General features: G+C 47.8%; 1 protein-coding gene across 1 annotated transcript in view; it reads left to right on the top strand.

Moving 5' to 3' along the window:
• HYDIN (HYDIN axonemal central pair apparatus protein) overlaps positions 1-16,258 on the top strand; it is a 367,185-nt gene that overhangs the window by 308,566 nt on the left and 42,361 nt on the right. Inside the window, exons 54-65 of the mRNA XM_047789543.1 lie at positions 738-837; positions 2,524-2,623; positions 4,433-4,601; positions 5,093-5,328; positions 6,812-6,929; positions 8,427-8,631; positions 9,357-9,592; positions 11,525-11,676; positions 11,772-11,961; positions 12,913-13,015; positions 13,234-13,512; positions 15,277-15,419. Of these exons, the coding sequence (XP_047645499.1) occupies positions 738-837; positions 2,524-2,623; positions 4,433-4,601; positions 5,093-5,328; positions 6,812-6,929; positions 8,427-8,631; positions 9,357-9,592; positions 11,525-11,676; positions 11,772-11,961; positions 12,913-13,015; positions 13,234-13,512; positions 15,277-15,419 (2,031 nt within the window). The remainder of the gene's footprint in view (positions 1-737; positions 838-2,523; positions 2,624-4,432; positions 4,602-5,092; positions 5,329-6,811; positions 6,930-8,426; positions 8,632-9,356; positions 9,593-11,524; positions 11,677-11,771; positions 11,962-12,912; positions 13,016-13,233; positions 13,513-15,276; positions 15,420-16,258) is intronic.

The raw sequence follows: 16,258 nt of genomic DNA, 5'->3' as shown, positions 1-16,258 counted from the left end.
GTGGCTCTTCCCCTTGACAGACAGACCCTTTATTGCCCATCATTAGTCTCAAGAGTCAACAACAGTTGGATCCAGCTGACACCAGTTCAGATATTCCTCAGGATAGTACGGGAGAGACAGCAACAGAGGGGACAGTGAGCAGCTGGAGGCCAGGAGTCTTACCATTTTTTTTTAACATTTCCAATTTTAATAGTAATGATATTCATGTAAAAAATATGAAATGTACTTGTAAAAGAGAAACCTTACACGTTTTATATGAAAAGTCTAACACTTTGATCCCACGTTGAATCCGAAACAAAGAGTAGAACCATTCAGACTGATGAAGTTAGCAGAGCAAGAATAATTTAGCATATGAAAGTTTTTCATTTCATCTGTTGGAAAAATGCTCTTCAAGTTTATTTGATTTAAAAGTTCAAAGAACACTTTCCCGCAAGGTATACTCACAACCCAAACTTCAGTAACGTTGTGCCAGTCTTGTAAATAATTGAAACCCAGTAAGTGAACAAGCCGGAAAATGCAGTCCCTTTTCCCCATCCTTTTGTTGGTTGTCTGCACCAGCATTCCCCAAAGGGGCTTATGAAGAACACTCATCCTACCAAAAACTAAGCAAAAACAGAAGCTAAATTCATTTCAAGACGTTCTTTATCACAGCCCCTTCTTCACACACGTTCTGCAGTTCATGTTCCAAGCACCTCGTGGGTCTTGCTTTTACTAAAGAATTTCTTTCACCCTGACAGGTTTTAGACACAGAAAATCTCGTTGGTGTTGTTCAGATTGAAAACATCCTGATCTTTGCTGAGTCCTACGACATTGCCTTGGACATCACCTTCCCCAAAGGTCTGTTGACCCTTTAAGGAAAGGGTGTTTCGAAGTCACATCTTTTAGGGCAGCATTTTCTTGTGTAGAGAGAGTCCAGTGGTTGTTGCAGAGAGAGGTGCCATGTGGGTAAGAAGTGTAATGCAAGCTCGAGTGATGCTAGCGATATCACAGCGAGTCTTCACCTTTCCGTCCAGAGACAACGGGGCTGGTCAAGGTATATAATTTGTAGAGCTCTTTTCTCAACAGTCATCTGAGAGTGAGTTCTTATCTGCCTGCCTGTATTCCTTTTCTGTCACCTCTGTAACAAATACCCACAAACTCTGTGGCTTAAAACAACACAAATTTATTATCTTACGGTTCTATAGGTCAGGTGTCCAAAATGGACCTCACTGGGCTAAAATCAAGGTGTTGGCGGGGCTGCGTTTCTTTCTGCAGGCTCTGAGGCAGAATCCATCTCCTTGCCTTTTCCACCTTCTTGAAGCCACACACACTCCTTGGCTCCTGGCCCCCTTCCTCCATCTTCAAAGCCAGCAAGGTGGGACAAAATCCTTCCCACACTGCCATCTCTCTGGCTCACCCACTTCTGTCTCCCTTTACTACTCTTAAGGACCTTTGTGATTACTTGGGGCCCAACCAGAAAATCCAGGATAATCTCCCTTATTTAAAGTCAGATGATTAGCAATCTCAATTGTATCTATACCTTCATTCCCCTTTTCCACGTAAACAGCGTATTTACAGGCCCCAGGGATGAGGACATGGATATCTTTGGGGGGCAGCGGTCAGGGCATTATTCTACCCACCATGCCACCCCAACACCCGCCTAGGGCCCTCCTTTCCCTGATAGGTCTCCTACTCAGCGAGACTCGTAGAATGTTAGGGCTTCTTATTTGCCTACATGGCATTAGACTTCTGTACAGCATTTATTGCAATGTAATTTATAATAATGGTAAATTAGGAATACCCTAAATGTCTGTCTATAATGAAATATATTTGTGGGAAGAACAATATAAATCATTAAGCAGTCATATTGTGGTATATTATGCAGCCATCAAAATCACATTTTGGGGGGGAGTTTTTAATTATGGGGAAATGCTTATGATGTAATGCAAAGTGTAACACTATAATGTAAATTTATACATTATATCCCAACTCTGCATGTTGTACACATGATACATGATACACCTTTTTCTTTTCTTTCTTGGTCTTTTTAGAGCTGCATATGGAAGTTCCCCAGCTAGGGTTCCCAGGCTACTCCACAACCACAGCAGCATGGAATCCAAGCCTTGTCTGCTACTTACACTGCAGCTCACAGCAGCACCGGATCCTTAACCCACTGAGCGAGGCCAGGGATCAAACCCGCATCCTCATGGATACCAGTCGGGTTCATTACTACTGAGCCACAATGGGAACTCCTGGGCTTTTTTTAAACACTGGGAGTTTTAGCTAGTGGGAGACATGAAAGAAAAAACAGTGATCCTGTAGAATGGAAGCCAGAGGGAGCCACTCCATTGAACTGGGTGCCAGAGCCGTATCTGTTGTGTGTTTGCTAAAGACTCAATCACAAAATGTTTTTCTAGCCTCGGTGTTTTCAGAAAACAAATTCTCTGAAATTGTCAGCATGGATTTTCCATGTGAACTTCAGTTGGAAGTTCCCTGCTTCTCGCTGTCATGTCCACTCACCCCTCCCCACCCTGGCCCTGGCAGGAGCTGAAGGAGGCCTCGATTTTGGGATTATGAGGGTCTTGGAGGAGGTGAAGCAGCCCTTGCAACTGAAGAACCGTGGAAAATACGAGATCATGTTCAGGTAACCCAAAGATTCCTGGGCATGTAGTTGTCCTCATACTCTTACGGTGAGAAGAGGGGTGCCCAGGGGACATTTTTTTTTTTTTAAGTTGAGCAAGGAATTCCTGAGAAGCAATTTTGCTTTTAGCTTCTCTTGGCCTCACATAAATGGAATCCCAACGGGAGCCGCAGGGGCTGGGTGGGGACGGGGTTGGGGGTGGTGGGAGCCTCCGTGGGGAGGGGAGGGGGTGGGAAGGTCCAGGGGAGGAGTGAGAGACTGGAGATGCGGGCCCTGGCGCCACAGCCTCCTGTCCTCCTTTCAGCTCCTCTCTGTTTTATAAGTTGATGTTCTACACAGGAGTCCATGTGAAGAAGGGGTTTCCCAATTTTTTTTGCCTTTTTTTTTTTTTTTTTTTTTTTTTTTGCTTTTTAGGGTTCCACCCACGGCATATGGAGTTTCCCAGGCTAGGGCTCAAATCGAAGCTACAGCTGCCATCCTACACCACAGCCACAGCCACAGCAACACCAGATCCCCAACCCACTGAGCACAGCCAGGGATAAAACCCGAATCCTCACGGATTCGAATTGGATTCGTTTCTTCGGCGCTGTGAAGGGAACTCCCCAATTTATCTTTTTAAATTTTAAGACCCTGTGTTATAGATTCCACATAGCAGCCTCGTGGACTAGAGCTCCAGTTTGTACTCATCCTCAAGATTGAAAATGAACCACTAACTAAGGTGGTGCTGGGCGTGGGGAGGGAGGAGGTCCTCAGGCAGTGCCAGCACCCACGGCCAGTCAATTTTATGGAAGTCATCCTTCCTGCAGAAGAATTCGCTGTTGAAAAAGGGACACCCGCCTCACATGTTTTGAAGGAGTTCAGTGTATTTCTGGTAGTTTCATTTCAGTTCAAGGAATGCTGAAATTCAAGAGGTTCCACCGCAATACCACCATTAATTAGAACCAAAAATTGAACTAAATAAATATAAATAAAAGCTAAACAAACCCAGAAGAAAGCCAGTCACTCTAGAATTAGTGCTGGATGGACTCTTGCCCGTTGTGAGTTTTGTTTTAGATTACGACAGGGCGTTAGCTCTGCTCTTTCAAATTGCATGGAACCGAGTCATCTTTGGCTTGGAGCAGGTGATCGGAGTTTGCTGAAAGGATGTGCAGGGAATTGAGGAAGCACAGGTACCTTGTGTGCAGCAGTGAAGGGCCAGGTCTCCTGGAGCATGGAGGTGACATGGGGGTCCCCACAGCTGCCCCAGATATCTGACCTCGGCTTCAGTTTCTTGCTCCGGCTCCAGTCCCCCTGCCATCTCACATGTCAGCTTTTCTCCGTGGCTTCTCACCTCACCTGCATCAGGCATGGCCTCCCTTCTGAGCCCCTCTATTTCATGACTTCTGCCTCCCACCCCATTCCCCCCTGCATTAGATCCCCTGGCTTCTGTGTCACTGTTCTGTCTATGTGTACTATGTTCCGTCTCGGAGAGGGGAGAGAGGAAGGGAAGGAGACAAAGTGAGAGAGAGACAGGGAGAGGCAGAAAGGAATAATCTAGCTGATCCTTATCCAGCATCACGTTTTCCTATTAGACAGAGATCTCGTGCAAGGATACCTCTTAATAGGCTAGAGGTGGCTGTCCAGTACCATTGCCTCACCTGGTCAATCCTGACTAAGGAGAGGGGGTCACAGAGCACGAAGAACAGTGAACACTGCAAGCCTCGTGGTTAAACAGGACTGGGGACCTGGCAGGCACTTAAGAGTCTAGAGTGTCTTGGCTCGTATCTTTGGTTCCCCAGATGACTAAAACCGACTTTTATTCTCATCTCTCAGCTTTTCTGTGGACTCCTTAGGGATTTCGACAACCAATCTAAGTTCCATGATCTCAGTCCAACCTAAGAAGGGCTCACTGACCACAATGGAAAAACCCACAAATGTCCAGGTGTTCTTTCGTGCAAAGAAGGAAATAAAGATCGAGCACCAACCAGTTCTGCGCTGTCAGGTAAGCAAGCTCAAAGGCAAGACCACACCGTGGCAGGACTGTGAGACTCATGCCCCGAAAAGAAGCTGGGGGTGGGGGTGGGGGATGGAGGGCTGGCCTGGGGGCAGCCAGAGAGATGCACCAGGGCTTTGTCCCCTACTACACGCGCTGATAGGGCAGGTGGGAAGTGTGCAGAGTCATCCGAAATTGAGAGCTCCAGAGCAGAAATGTGGCCCCTAGTCTTTGGAAGAGACAAGACCAGGAACAGGGAAGCGGAGTTGAGTCATCATGTGAAAAAGAAGAGTGGGAAAATAAGAATTGGCCCCCGTCAACCCACGGCTGGTACATAGGAAGTTTTCTGTTAGCATTTACTCGTGTTGTTCATGCAGTAATGTTAAGAGAATGAGGTAAAGAACCTGGCTTCATGTCAATGGTGAGAAGAAGGAATGAAGTTAATAGTCATGGAAATTCTGGAGTGGCTGACATCTTCCCAATCCTTCCGCTCTTTCTAGATTGTTGAACCCACTCTCTCAGGAGGTGAAATCATTGCCAGCATCCCAATTAAGTTTTCTGTGAATGCAGCGTTCTCCAAATACAACATCAGCCCCTCCTCCATCATCAACTTTGGGGCTTTGATCTGTGGCACCCGGAAAAGTAGCTCCTTCACCATAGAAAATCAAGGTGTGATCGACTTCAAGTATGCCCTTTATAGGCTGACAGGCGAGACCCCCCTTCATCAAAAGAAAGCGTAAGACAAGCATTTACTTAACTCATACCTTTCCCTGGTTAATTAGTGCTTTATGTTCTACAGTGAGCTCAAATATTTTATCTAATTCACCCACTCAGTCCCCTTTTGTAGACGAGCTTGCTAAAGTTTAGAAAGGGCTCATCCAAGATGGTGGAAGAAATCACCAGTAGATCTCAGTTCTGAACCCACATCTCTGACGCCAATTTTTACATGCTTTCCAACTGCTGTCGGATATATCATCCATTTTGACTGAATCAGTGTAAAGTCTTCTGCTTGGGGTTGGGTCTGTTGTCCTGGTTGGTGCTCCAGTGCGCTGCAGTCCTTACCAGTAAGCCATGGTCCTGTCTGTCATTATTATAGCAGCAAGCTGAACCAACAGAAATCATTAGCTGTGCTTCATGACAGGGGATGGCAAAGGGTACCTTGGAAATGTGGACCATAGAGAAAGCCTGGTGATGCCCTCACTCTTTCTCTTGGGACTGTTTTTATCTTCTCCCCAGGAAGACATCTTATCACAACAGCTAACTTTATCACACTGTTCCAGTAAAATTCCGTATTCTTCAAAAGGTGGCGCTCAATCAATTGACCAAAACTATTTGTTTTTTTTTTTTTTGTCTTTGGCTTTTCTTTGATTGTCATATTCTTGGCAAAGTAGGGATGGTTTTACCAGTTGCCAAGGACTTTGTCTTGACTTTCTAAAGAATTAACTTTCAAAATAATTAATTATTAATTTAAGATTGACTTTCTAATTGTTTTAAATCAGACACACAGTTTCACATTGTAATTGTTTCATGTTGTGGATTCTCCTTTTTTTATTTTGTCAAAGTTTGAATGTATAAGACAGTTTTGGTTAAACTGTCTAAAGTCTCTATCTTCCAAATTTCATTTCAACCTAATTGGGTATCATTTATTTTTAAATTTATTAATGTTTATTTATGGATATTATAATTTTGCTTTGCTTAAAGTTGTTTTTAATTTATTTTCATTTTAACATGCAGAAATTCATATAAAACCCTCAAAAGGGGGGTTGAACTTCAGTTGTTCTAGTCATTAAGCAAATGAATGATCAAATATATAAAATTCAAATGCTTTAAATTGTACCTCACATACATTCGAATATTTTAGATGAACGGGCCTCTACACGAACAAATGATATCAAATAAAAGATTTTATGTCTAAAAACAATTTCCACACACAGCTTTCTGGTGAACTCAAGTAAACTTTTTAAATTATTATTTTCTTCCAGTAATTTTCAGTGTCCTTATGAATCGTATTTAATAAATACGGTTTCTGCATACTTTTCTCACAATTGTTAAGTGAGTTTGGCTGATGATGGATAAGCTGACTCTGCTACCCTGTTGCCCTCTTGGCCAAGGAAAGGCCCTGTCCCCCACCCCTAGGAGAAAGGACCTTGAAAGCAGACAGGCAGGGAGTGTTCAACAACCGTCCCAGCCTGAGGATGTTCTCTTGCTTCTTTGATCAGAATCAGCCATATTAGATATGCAAGGTCCCGGGAAAGTGAGAGCTTTTACAAAACTGGCCCTTCCAAAGCAACCAAGTTCTCTGAATCTGTTCAGAAAGATGTAAACATCACAAGCCAGGTGAGTACCCTTTTCCTTGTTCACAGCAGCCCTGAAAGGCCACCTCCCAGCTAGTTCTTGCGCAAATGCCTCCCTAGGTGTTCAGTTTTGGATATGCCCACTGTGGCAGGAATAGTAAATAGTTATAATGAAATATCACTTTTATCTTAAAGTAAGGAGTTATGACTTAATCTGGAAATCCTCTTTTGCTTTAAAACCTTCATTGTCTCCTCATTGCTTTAAAATTAGCTTCTACTTACTATAAGTATTTTAATGCTGGTGTTCCCATAGTGGCTCAGTGGTTAACAAACCCGACTAGTATCCATGAGGATGCAGGTTTGATCCCTGGCCTCACTCAGTGGGTTGAGAATCCGGCGTTGCCGTGAGCTGTGCTGTAGGTTGCAGACATGGCTCGGATCCCACATTGCTGTGGCTGTGGAATGGGCTGGCAGCTGCAGCTCTGATTCAACCCCTAGCCTGGGAACCCCCGTATATGGTGGGGTATGGCCCTAAAAATACAAAAAAAAAAGTATTTTAATCCAGAATCATTTGTTAATAAGAAACAGAACCCCATTTGGATAGACTTAAATAAAAGGAGACTTGAAGACTTTTGATTCTGGTAATATGAAATAGATGTATTTTTCCCTATGCCTCCAACTAAATACAACTAAAAGCTATGGACATTTTATATAAAAGAAGCATAGAAAACTGAAAAGTAGAAAGAAAATCAGACCAGCTCAGGTCCTTGAGACCCAATATACATCACAGGAGTGAGTTCCCTAAAATTTCTTTTTTGCTTCATATGTCCCAAACTGGGTACTAAGAGCCAGAAATCCAGAAATATCAACAAACACAGACCAAGAGCAGCCCTAATAAAAGCCTGCTCCCACTAGCCAAAGGACCAGAAAAAGGGTTGCTATCAAGATAGAAAAGTTTCGGAGAAGAAAATATTATAGTCTAACGTGACAGAGAAGTATGTGGTCCTACTCCACATATTTCAAGCAAAATCCAGTGGAGAGCCTAGATGTCCCACTCTACCCAGACTGTAATGAGGTGCCCCAATCCTTTGCCAAAGTGATGTCCAAGAATACTCAGTAGGGAGTCAGCCTTTCACTACCTGCCACCACCTCCAGCATTGTCAATGGAGACAACACGTGGGGAACTTTGACTGCCACCCAAACCAAGTGGTAATGAGATGTTGCTCCCATCCCCTCAATTGACCTCCTACCCCATTGCATCAGCAGAACAGAAATGAGACCCTCCTAACCCTCTCCACCAGGTAGGTGTCAGTCAAGGACTGGTGAAGAACTGGAACCCCCACCTTTGCCTGACAGTAATAAGATGTGCAATGGGTTATCTGTACTATTATCCACACCTGGCACTAGCCTTTGGGGAGAGCCCCTATGGGGAGAGCCCCGAGAGACTGGTCCCGCTTGACCCCATCTCACAACTCTGGTAGAAGGGCTCAGACTCTGCCCCCCCCCAACTCTGCCTCCACCCCTCCCACTCTTCCTGCAGTCTCGCTTCACCCACGGCATGTTCACCGTGTATCCTGGCTTTGGCTCCATCCCTTCCGGAGGAATGCAGGTCATCACTGTCGACTGCGTGGCTGACCCCGTGGGAAGGTGTGAGGAGTTTATAGCTATTGATATCTCTGACCGGGACCCAAGAGACCAGCCCGCTGGCATTCCATACACCCTGTTGGCCGAAGCCTGTCAACCAGGTACTGGGCACTCAGCGTGGATGGCACCCCCTGAAAGACCTTCCTCTGTAACAGTCCCCACCTCTTGCAAATGTCTAACAGATGCGGCTTCTCCCTGTGGGACTTTAGAACTTCCTCTGGTGTCTCCAGCCATATTTTCCTTTAAGACTTACAGGGCATGCTCACCTAGAAGAGGACGTGCAGCTCTAAGCTCCTAGTCTTTCCGAGTTTGGTCCAGGCTTCTCAGGTGGATAGCGTTATCTGGGATTCATGGTGCAATGGGGTGTGGCACAGGACCCAGGAACACTGAACCCTACCCATGGCCAGGCACTCCCTGTGCAGCGTACACACAGAGAATAGTGGTCAGTGGCTGAGCAGACGGTAACTTTAACCCAGCGAGATCTCAAATGAGGCACGGAGACAGCTCTTCTTGCTTTGGCCGTAGGCCCCCTGCAGCCTCGCACCAAAGTTAGTTGAATGCCTCCTTCCTTCCTCAGCTCACCCTAGATCTTATCCTTCCTTACCGTTGGAAGGAAAAGGAGGTTGGAGTCTGGAGGCCAGCAAAAGCGGTCCCACAGAGGCTGAGAAGAGAGGATTTGTCCCATCACTCATACCCCCTGTGGGAGCTCCCCTGCGTCTCCCCTCTGATTGCCCTTTGTCAGAATCTAAGCCTCCAAATCAGGAGTGACGGCAGGCCGGACCCGGGCTCTCAGGCTTCCTCTCACAGTCTTCCCTCCACTCCCCAGCCTTCGTGACCGACAACAATGCCTTGATATTTGAGGAGCATCAGCTCTGCAGCAGCGCCAACCTGTACAGCATCCTGCAGACCATAGAGAGCGGGGGGCTGTTTGTGGAGGATGAGAGCAAGTTCATCTTCTGCAACGTCCTGGTGGGCCATCAGGCCAAGGCTCGCTTCAAGATCTGCAACGTGGGGAAGATCGCCTGCGACGTGAACCTTGTAGTCAAGCCCATCTCCAATAAGGTAGGCGGCCCCCATGGCCCCGGCCCCGGCCCACGGTGGTGGCACAGAGCCAGGGCAGGAGTCATGGAAACCCCTGCTCGGGAGCCCAGATTGTGAGCAGGGATGACCTGACTCTCAGGGCCCACTAGAGTTCTGGAGGTGATGAGAGCCGGCCAGGGGGGGATTCCTCTAGGCCGAGAGCCACATGTTTGTCCCAGTCGGCGTCTCCCGTAGGTACACCTGAGATAAACTGGTTCACACAAGGGAGCAGCACATACCCATCCATCCAGCACTCACCATGTGTCCACTGAGACACAGCGCCGTGGGGAGAGCAGAGACGAGCCCCAGCTCAGGCAGGCTGCCTTGGGTCGCATGTGGGTCTGGGAGGGAGACTTGGGGGACGTTCGCAGAGAAGCATGAGGTCAGTGATGAGCAGTTCTTGAGCTCCTGCTGTATGCTGAGCATGGTGCCAGTTGATTTTCCTTTGTCATCTCATGTCATCCTCACAAGTTCGTATCATCCACGGTATTATTATCCCCATTTTATCGTCAGGGAAATTGAGGCTTAGTAAAGCCCAAGTCTTCTACCGGGTCCCAGAGCTGAGGTCTCTAGGGTCAAGTTTAAAGCCAAGCTTCATTCATGTACAAGGGAAATAATAAGTGCCCGTCACAGGATCTGCCAGCCCCAAACTGCCTTCCTCTCCAAGTCAGACCACGCTGACACCCTTTTTCCTCCCAGTGGAAGAGCAAATTCAGGACACTGAGAGAGAGGCCTAGTCACTGGGTTTCACTCACCCTTCATTTCCGGTCAGTGTGCTGAAAATGCCAGCTTGTCTCATTTCTGCCACGTCAGTTCTCTGCCCGAAGGTAGAACCTTGGCCTAGGTGTCCTTGTGCCACAGAATTGGTATCGTCCTCATGGCTGACGGTGGGGAGAGATGGCCAAGAGGGCTGGCCTCGTTTAGAGCCAAGAATAGTGTGCATTCCTGGGGGACTGTCCCCGCAGAGGGGCAGAGACGGAGGGACTGTCATTGCTCTCGAACCTTACCGGGAACACGAAGGGGCAGCTCTCTCCCTGTTCCATGCTACAAGCGAGCCTGATTTCTAAACAGAGGTGGGTTTGTAACAGGGATTTGCAGACATGAGGGCATCCTTCTCCTTAATTTGCAGATTATCCCTGGGAAAGAGCACAGACACCTTATGGTCTCAGTTTTGGAACAAAAGGGAAGAGTCAGTCCTGAATGCCACCTGCCTCCCATGAGAATAAAAAGTCCTTTTGAGGCCAAGGCAGAGGTCCCTACCATCTCTGCAGGCTTCCCACATTGTCCCACATTGCCCCAGGACAGGAAAAAGTGCTGTGGGTATGATTCTGGCTAAAGCTCTTGGAGTTGCAGGGAGCTCAATCCCACACAGGATGGCCCCCTAGCAAAGCGAGGTGTGCTTCAGCGAGGGGTGCCGAATCCGAGACCTCAGACACAGATGGAGCCAGAGCTCTGTGCGACTGCAGCTGCCACCCAATCCAACTTGCAGACGACCACCCGAGGCTGCCCACCTGCCAAGGGCCACACGTCTCTCGTGCATGGTGTCTCATTGCTCCTTTCTCTAGTCTGGCTTCCAGCTCAGCCTCGTATCAGCTACTACCAGGGGTCTCTGGCATCTCAGTTGTTCAGAGAGAGACAGAGACAGCGATCTGAGCAAGTTATGGTTTAGTTCACCTGTTTGAGGCAAAGGCCAGAGCTCCAGCCAAGTCCAGCCAGTTTTGCTCAGGGCTGGGTCCCCGAGTACCCAGGCTGCTCCTCCTGGAGCGTGACTGTGCAGACAATGGGGCGTGCCTACTGCAGAGCTTAGAGGAGGGAGATGCCCCAGCAGGGCCAACAGGGATGAGCAGCCAGCCCGGTGCAGACACAGAGTGGCCAGCTCCCTGATCCCGGCTCCCCCGCCCCCACCCCAACCAGATCTTCGCCCGCATCGTTGACATCTTTGAAGTGGAGCCCAACAAGATGTGTGTTGCCAGCCGCTCACACGCTTTTGCCACAGTGTCCTTCACCCCGCAGACCATGCAGACCTACCAGTGTATCTTCGAGGCGACCTTGGATGGCTTGCCCAGGTACCAGCTCCCCAGCTCCCTCGCCTGCCCCTCCCTGTGGCATGTCATCCCTGCCAGGTCAGGCTGGCCAACCTCGCTCTTCCTGTTCCCTGCAGCAACCTGGCCAAGAACCGGAGCCTCGTGTTTGATATCGTCGGAGAGGGGAACCTCCCTCGGGTGACCGTTGTGCGGCCAGTTCTCTGTAACCAGTACGGAAACCCCTTGCTCCTCTTCAAGAGGCTTCTGCTTGGTCATTCAGAGACACTGCCGCTCATCCTCAAGAACAATGGCACCATCCCCGCCAAGGTATGGCCTGAGGGGGACGCATGAGGGGAAAGGGGAGGACCGTTTAGAAGCAAGGCTCTGACGTCCTTTGACAGTGTTTCTCACAAAATCCCACTGGGCATCCCGTGAGTGATTTGGGGAGGATTTCTGCTTTTAGTATATTTAGGCTCTCCACCAGGGACACGTAGGATTCCAACCCACTTATTTAGATCTTATTTTATATCAGTATTTTTTCATTCCTCTGTATCGTTTCTTATCAAGATTATTTCTAAATACATATTTTTATCTCAGAAGCTTCCTATGTGATGTCACACTTTCTCCCCTCTTCATACCTCATTTTTATATTGTTCAATCTTGTTCATGACGGTGCCAGCATGTCTCTCTTCTAAAAACATCTGCTAGTTCCTCATACATAGAACCAGATGTATGGTTTTAATTTTTCTTAAATCAGCTACACGGCTTCCAGTGGGTTGGAAAGCATCCCTTTTCTACAAGTGAGTCAGATGCCCACCTTGGGTTTCGTCTTACCTTGACATCATGACATCATCAGGCCACTAATACATTTGTACTGGGTTTTTTTAGGAACTCACATTCATGCAAACCCCCAAGGAATGAAAACTATTCATGTCCATCTTATTAGTCTAGTGTATGTGTTACAACTGCTTCTGTCAGTAACGGGGCCTTGGCTACCCCGTTTTGTCACCACGTGGCTGCGTGATCTGGAATGTCCCCTGCACTCTCCAGCCCTCTGGTTCCTTACTTGAAGAACAAGGGCTGACGTGAATTTTTGTTTGTCCTCTCCCTTATTAAGAGGGAGTTATTATATCTCCCTCTTAATAAGAACCTCAGAAGAAGTGAGCATCAGGCACTTGGCTTTTGGGCACTTTCCAAACCGCACAGCATCTCACTCCTGATTCAGAACTCATGAGCAGCCTGTAAGCGTAACACTCGCTCTTGTCTTCTTTCTGCCAGCTGCATGTTGACCTGCAGGACCAACTGGGAGTCTTCTCCCTGAAAGGGAAGCCCTCTACCTCCTACAGCTACATCATAGAGGAAAACAAACCACAGGCAAAAGGTAAGTAGAGTGAGTATAGCTTCCAGCGAGCAGTGGGCCCCAGGAGCTGTTTTGTTAGGGGACTAAGGTAGACCCAGTGGGAGTCAGATGCCCAGTCTTGTCCTCAATGGCCCCTCTGGGCAAGGTTCATCCCACAGTAGGCCTGCTCTCCCGTGAGTCCTATGGATGGATCTTCCTTTAAACTGGTTCTAGATCACGTCTCTCTTTTCTCGTTGCAGCCAAGAAAGCTCACACAGCCTCCCTGGTTGTTCCTCCTGGAGAAACAGCTGAATTTGACGTTGTTTTCCACTCCCAGAAGGTGGGGAGAATGGCAGGCACCATCCGCTTGTCCGTGATCGACAACCAGTTCGAGGAGACAGTCATCCACGTGGTGGGAGAGAGCTACGAGGATGACATCACGCTGGACAACATCCACGGGCTGGTGGCGTCCCCCGGCCCGGAGGCCTCAGACGTCACCGAGATCACGGAGGAAAACACGACGGAAGGCTTGGTGGCGGGTGAGAGAAGCAGCAGTGAGGGATTGACACCTCTCGGCTCTTGGGTCATTTTATTTTATTTTTTTTTTATTTTTTATTTTTTTGTCTTTTTGTCTTTTTGTTGTTGTTGTTGCTGCTATTTCTTGGGCCGCTCCCGCGGCATATGGGGGTTGAATCGGAGCTGTAGCCACCGGCCTCCGCCAGAGCCACAGCAACGCGGGATCCGAGCCGCGTCTACAACCTACACCACAGCTCACCGGATCATTAACCCACTGAGCAAGGGCAGGGACCGAACCCGCCACCTCATGGTTCCTAGTCGGATTCGTTAACCACTGCGCCACGACGGGAACTCCTCTTGGGTCATTTTAAATAAGAGTGACATGTAAATAACAGATTGGCTCGCCTCCCAGAATTTGGGCCCGAATCTCCTGTCTGGCGGGCCTGGCTCAGACCCTGCATTCGTCCGTGCGTTCCCCCAAGGAACGTGTATGGTGCATCAGTGTGCATGTGCCAAGTGCTGAGCCCTGGAGTTCGCAGACTTATTCTTTGAGCTCCAAATTTCAATTTCGCTAATAAGTGAGATTCAGATTCCAGCTTAGCTAAGAAGTGAATACCCATTGCTCTAGTTTTCCCTATCTGTACCTTTCAGCCGGCCTGTGTAGGCGTTGTCTGTTTCACCTGCAGCACCTATCCCAGACCTTCCAAGAGTGATGGTGGGCTGGTTCAATGAGAGAAGGTGTAGGTTTGTGCTGCCTTGAGAAGCCCCTTCTCCACAGTCTCACTGCTCAGCCCCCTGTCTGGGTACCTCCAGCATCAGCAGCACTGGGAGCTTGTTAGGAATGGGATTTCTAACACCCTAGCACCTCAGACCTGCTGAACCAGAACTTGCAGTCTCACAAGATCGCCGGGTGATCTGTGTGTGTATGAGCGCTTAAGACGTGCTGCTCCGTGGTCTGTCAAGCACTGCAGCTTCGTTTGGTTGATTATGTTCTTTGGGCAGGAGAAAATGTACTTCAACCTTATTGTCAAAAAGTATTTCTTAAACACGCTAATTGTGTTGCTGATGCTATGAAGTGAGTCATAAGCACGGCCTCACAGCTCTTCTAGGAGCTTAGTTATAGTTCTGGCATGTAGCATCAGGCCGTCTCTACAACGTGGGTTGAAATCAGTGCTGCTCATGTATCTGACGTTTCATGTCTGTTTGTAGCTCAGGTGACATCTCTCTTATCAGGGGTCAAACAGGATCCAGCAGTGAACCCTAATTCAGAACTCAGATTTCTTACTAATAATAGGGTTACCAGATTTAGAAAATCAGAAGGCAGGAGTCCCCATTAAATTTGAATTTTAAATATTAAATTTGAATTTTAAATAAATCACGTGCAGTTTTTTAGTGTATTCGTGTCCCCAGATTTTGCATGGGGCACACTTTAACTAAGAATCACTCATCATTTATCTGTAATTCAAATTTAATGGGAACTCCTATAGTCGAACCTGTAACAGTACTGGGATTGAGAGGCTTAATGTTTTCCCTTGTGCTAATGGAGGTGGAGGGGAGGATGGATGGATGGATGGATGGATGACAGATAGATAGATAAATAGATAGATAGATAGATAGATAGACAGACAGACAGACAGACTCCCCTAGGAGGAAAGCTTCCTGCTGCAGGACTCTGGATGTTTCCAGTGTAACCCTCCAAGGAGGGTGGGGTTGCATGAGGGTGAAACACAGTGCCTGTCAGGTGCTGCCTCCTTGGGGACTCACGGCCTCCTGCTTCTGTCCCCTAGCAGCTCTGGTGGACCACATCCAGTTTGGGGACTGCCGCATTGGAAACAGCTATAGCGCAAGCTTCACCATCACTAACCACAGCCAAGTGAATGTGATGCGGTTCGAATGGCCCCTTTTGGCTACAGTGTCTTTCTCTCCACAGGTAAGTGAAAACCAGTTCCTGTTTCCTGGCCTCCCTTGGGCCTCAGCCAAGCCCAGTTTGATTGTCGGTCCATCCCCATAGACACGTGGAGTGGGATGAATGCGGACATGTCCCCTGTGGTCTGAGAGCAGGGAACGAGGGCTGCCAGGACTGCTGCTAGGCCGATGACACGGAATCACATGGACACCTCCATGGATGAAGACAGGTCCCAGTCCTTGCTTCCCAGAGTGTGGACCTGTGTCCTCCTAGGTGTGTGCTCCTTAGCGCATTCGTCCTGCACAAGTGGTGCATCACGAACTGAAATGGGGTGGTAGGTTTGGTGGACAAGGGAGATTTACAAAATGCTACATATTTCTCCTGGAGATTCCTAGTGCCCTTCAGCATATTAAGACCTAGTCAGCTTTTTTACCTGTAATTTTCTAACCCCTTCTTTCAGCATCTCACGGCACACATTTTATAAATTGCTGACCAAAGCTCAACATTGAACAAGGCCCAGGACAACGTGGCAGCAGAGTCTCACCTCTGATGGGTGCTTGCTTTTTCCAGATAGTTCACATCTCAGTTCCCAGGACCCTGGATGTGTCCGAAGGCACCTGCTCTGTTTCAGCCACCAAATCTGTTCAAGCACAGAACTCTAGGAGGGTAGAGCGAGGAGGGCTGGGGACGCTACTCTGTCACCTTTAAATCTCAGGGTGCTATCAGGAAGAAATATTTTGCTTCCTGGAGAGCTGTAAAGTGTTAGTCAAAGGAGGCTTTTATTTATTTATTTATTTTTGTATTTTCTCAGGCCTTGTTTAAATTGTCAAATACACTGGTATAGTGATGCTCATAATATCCTT

This window comes from Phacochoerus africanus, chromosome 8 (genome assembly GCF_016906955.1).
Source record: "Phacochoerus africanus isolate WHEZ1 chromosome 8, ROS_Pafr_v1, whole genome shotgun sequence".
NCBI lineage: Eukaryota > Metazoa > Chordata > Mammalia > Artiodactyla > Suidae > Phacochoerus > Phacochoerus africanus.
The sequence above is the reverse complement of the archived record's forward strand: the minus strand, read 5'-3'. Positions and strand labels throughout refer to the sequence as shown.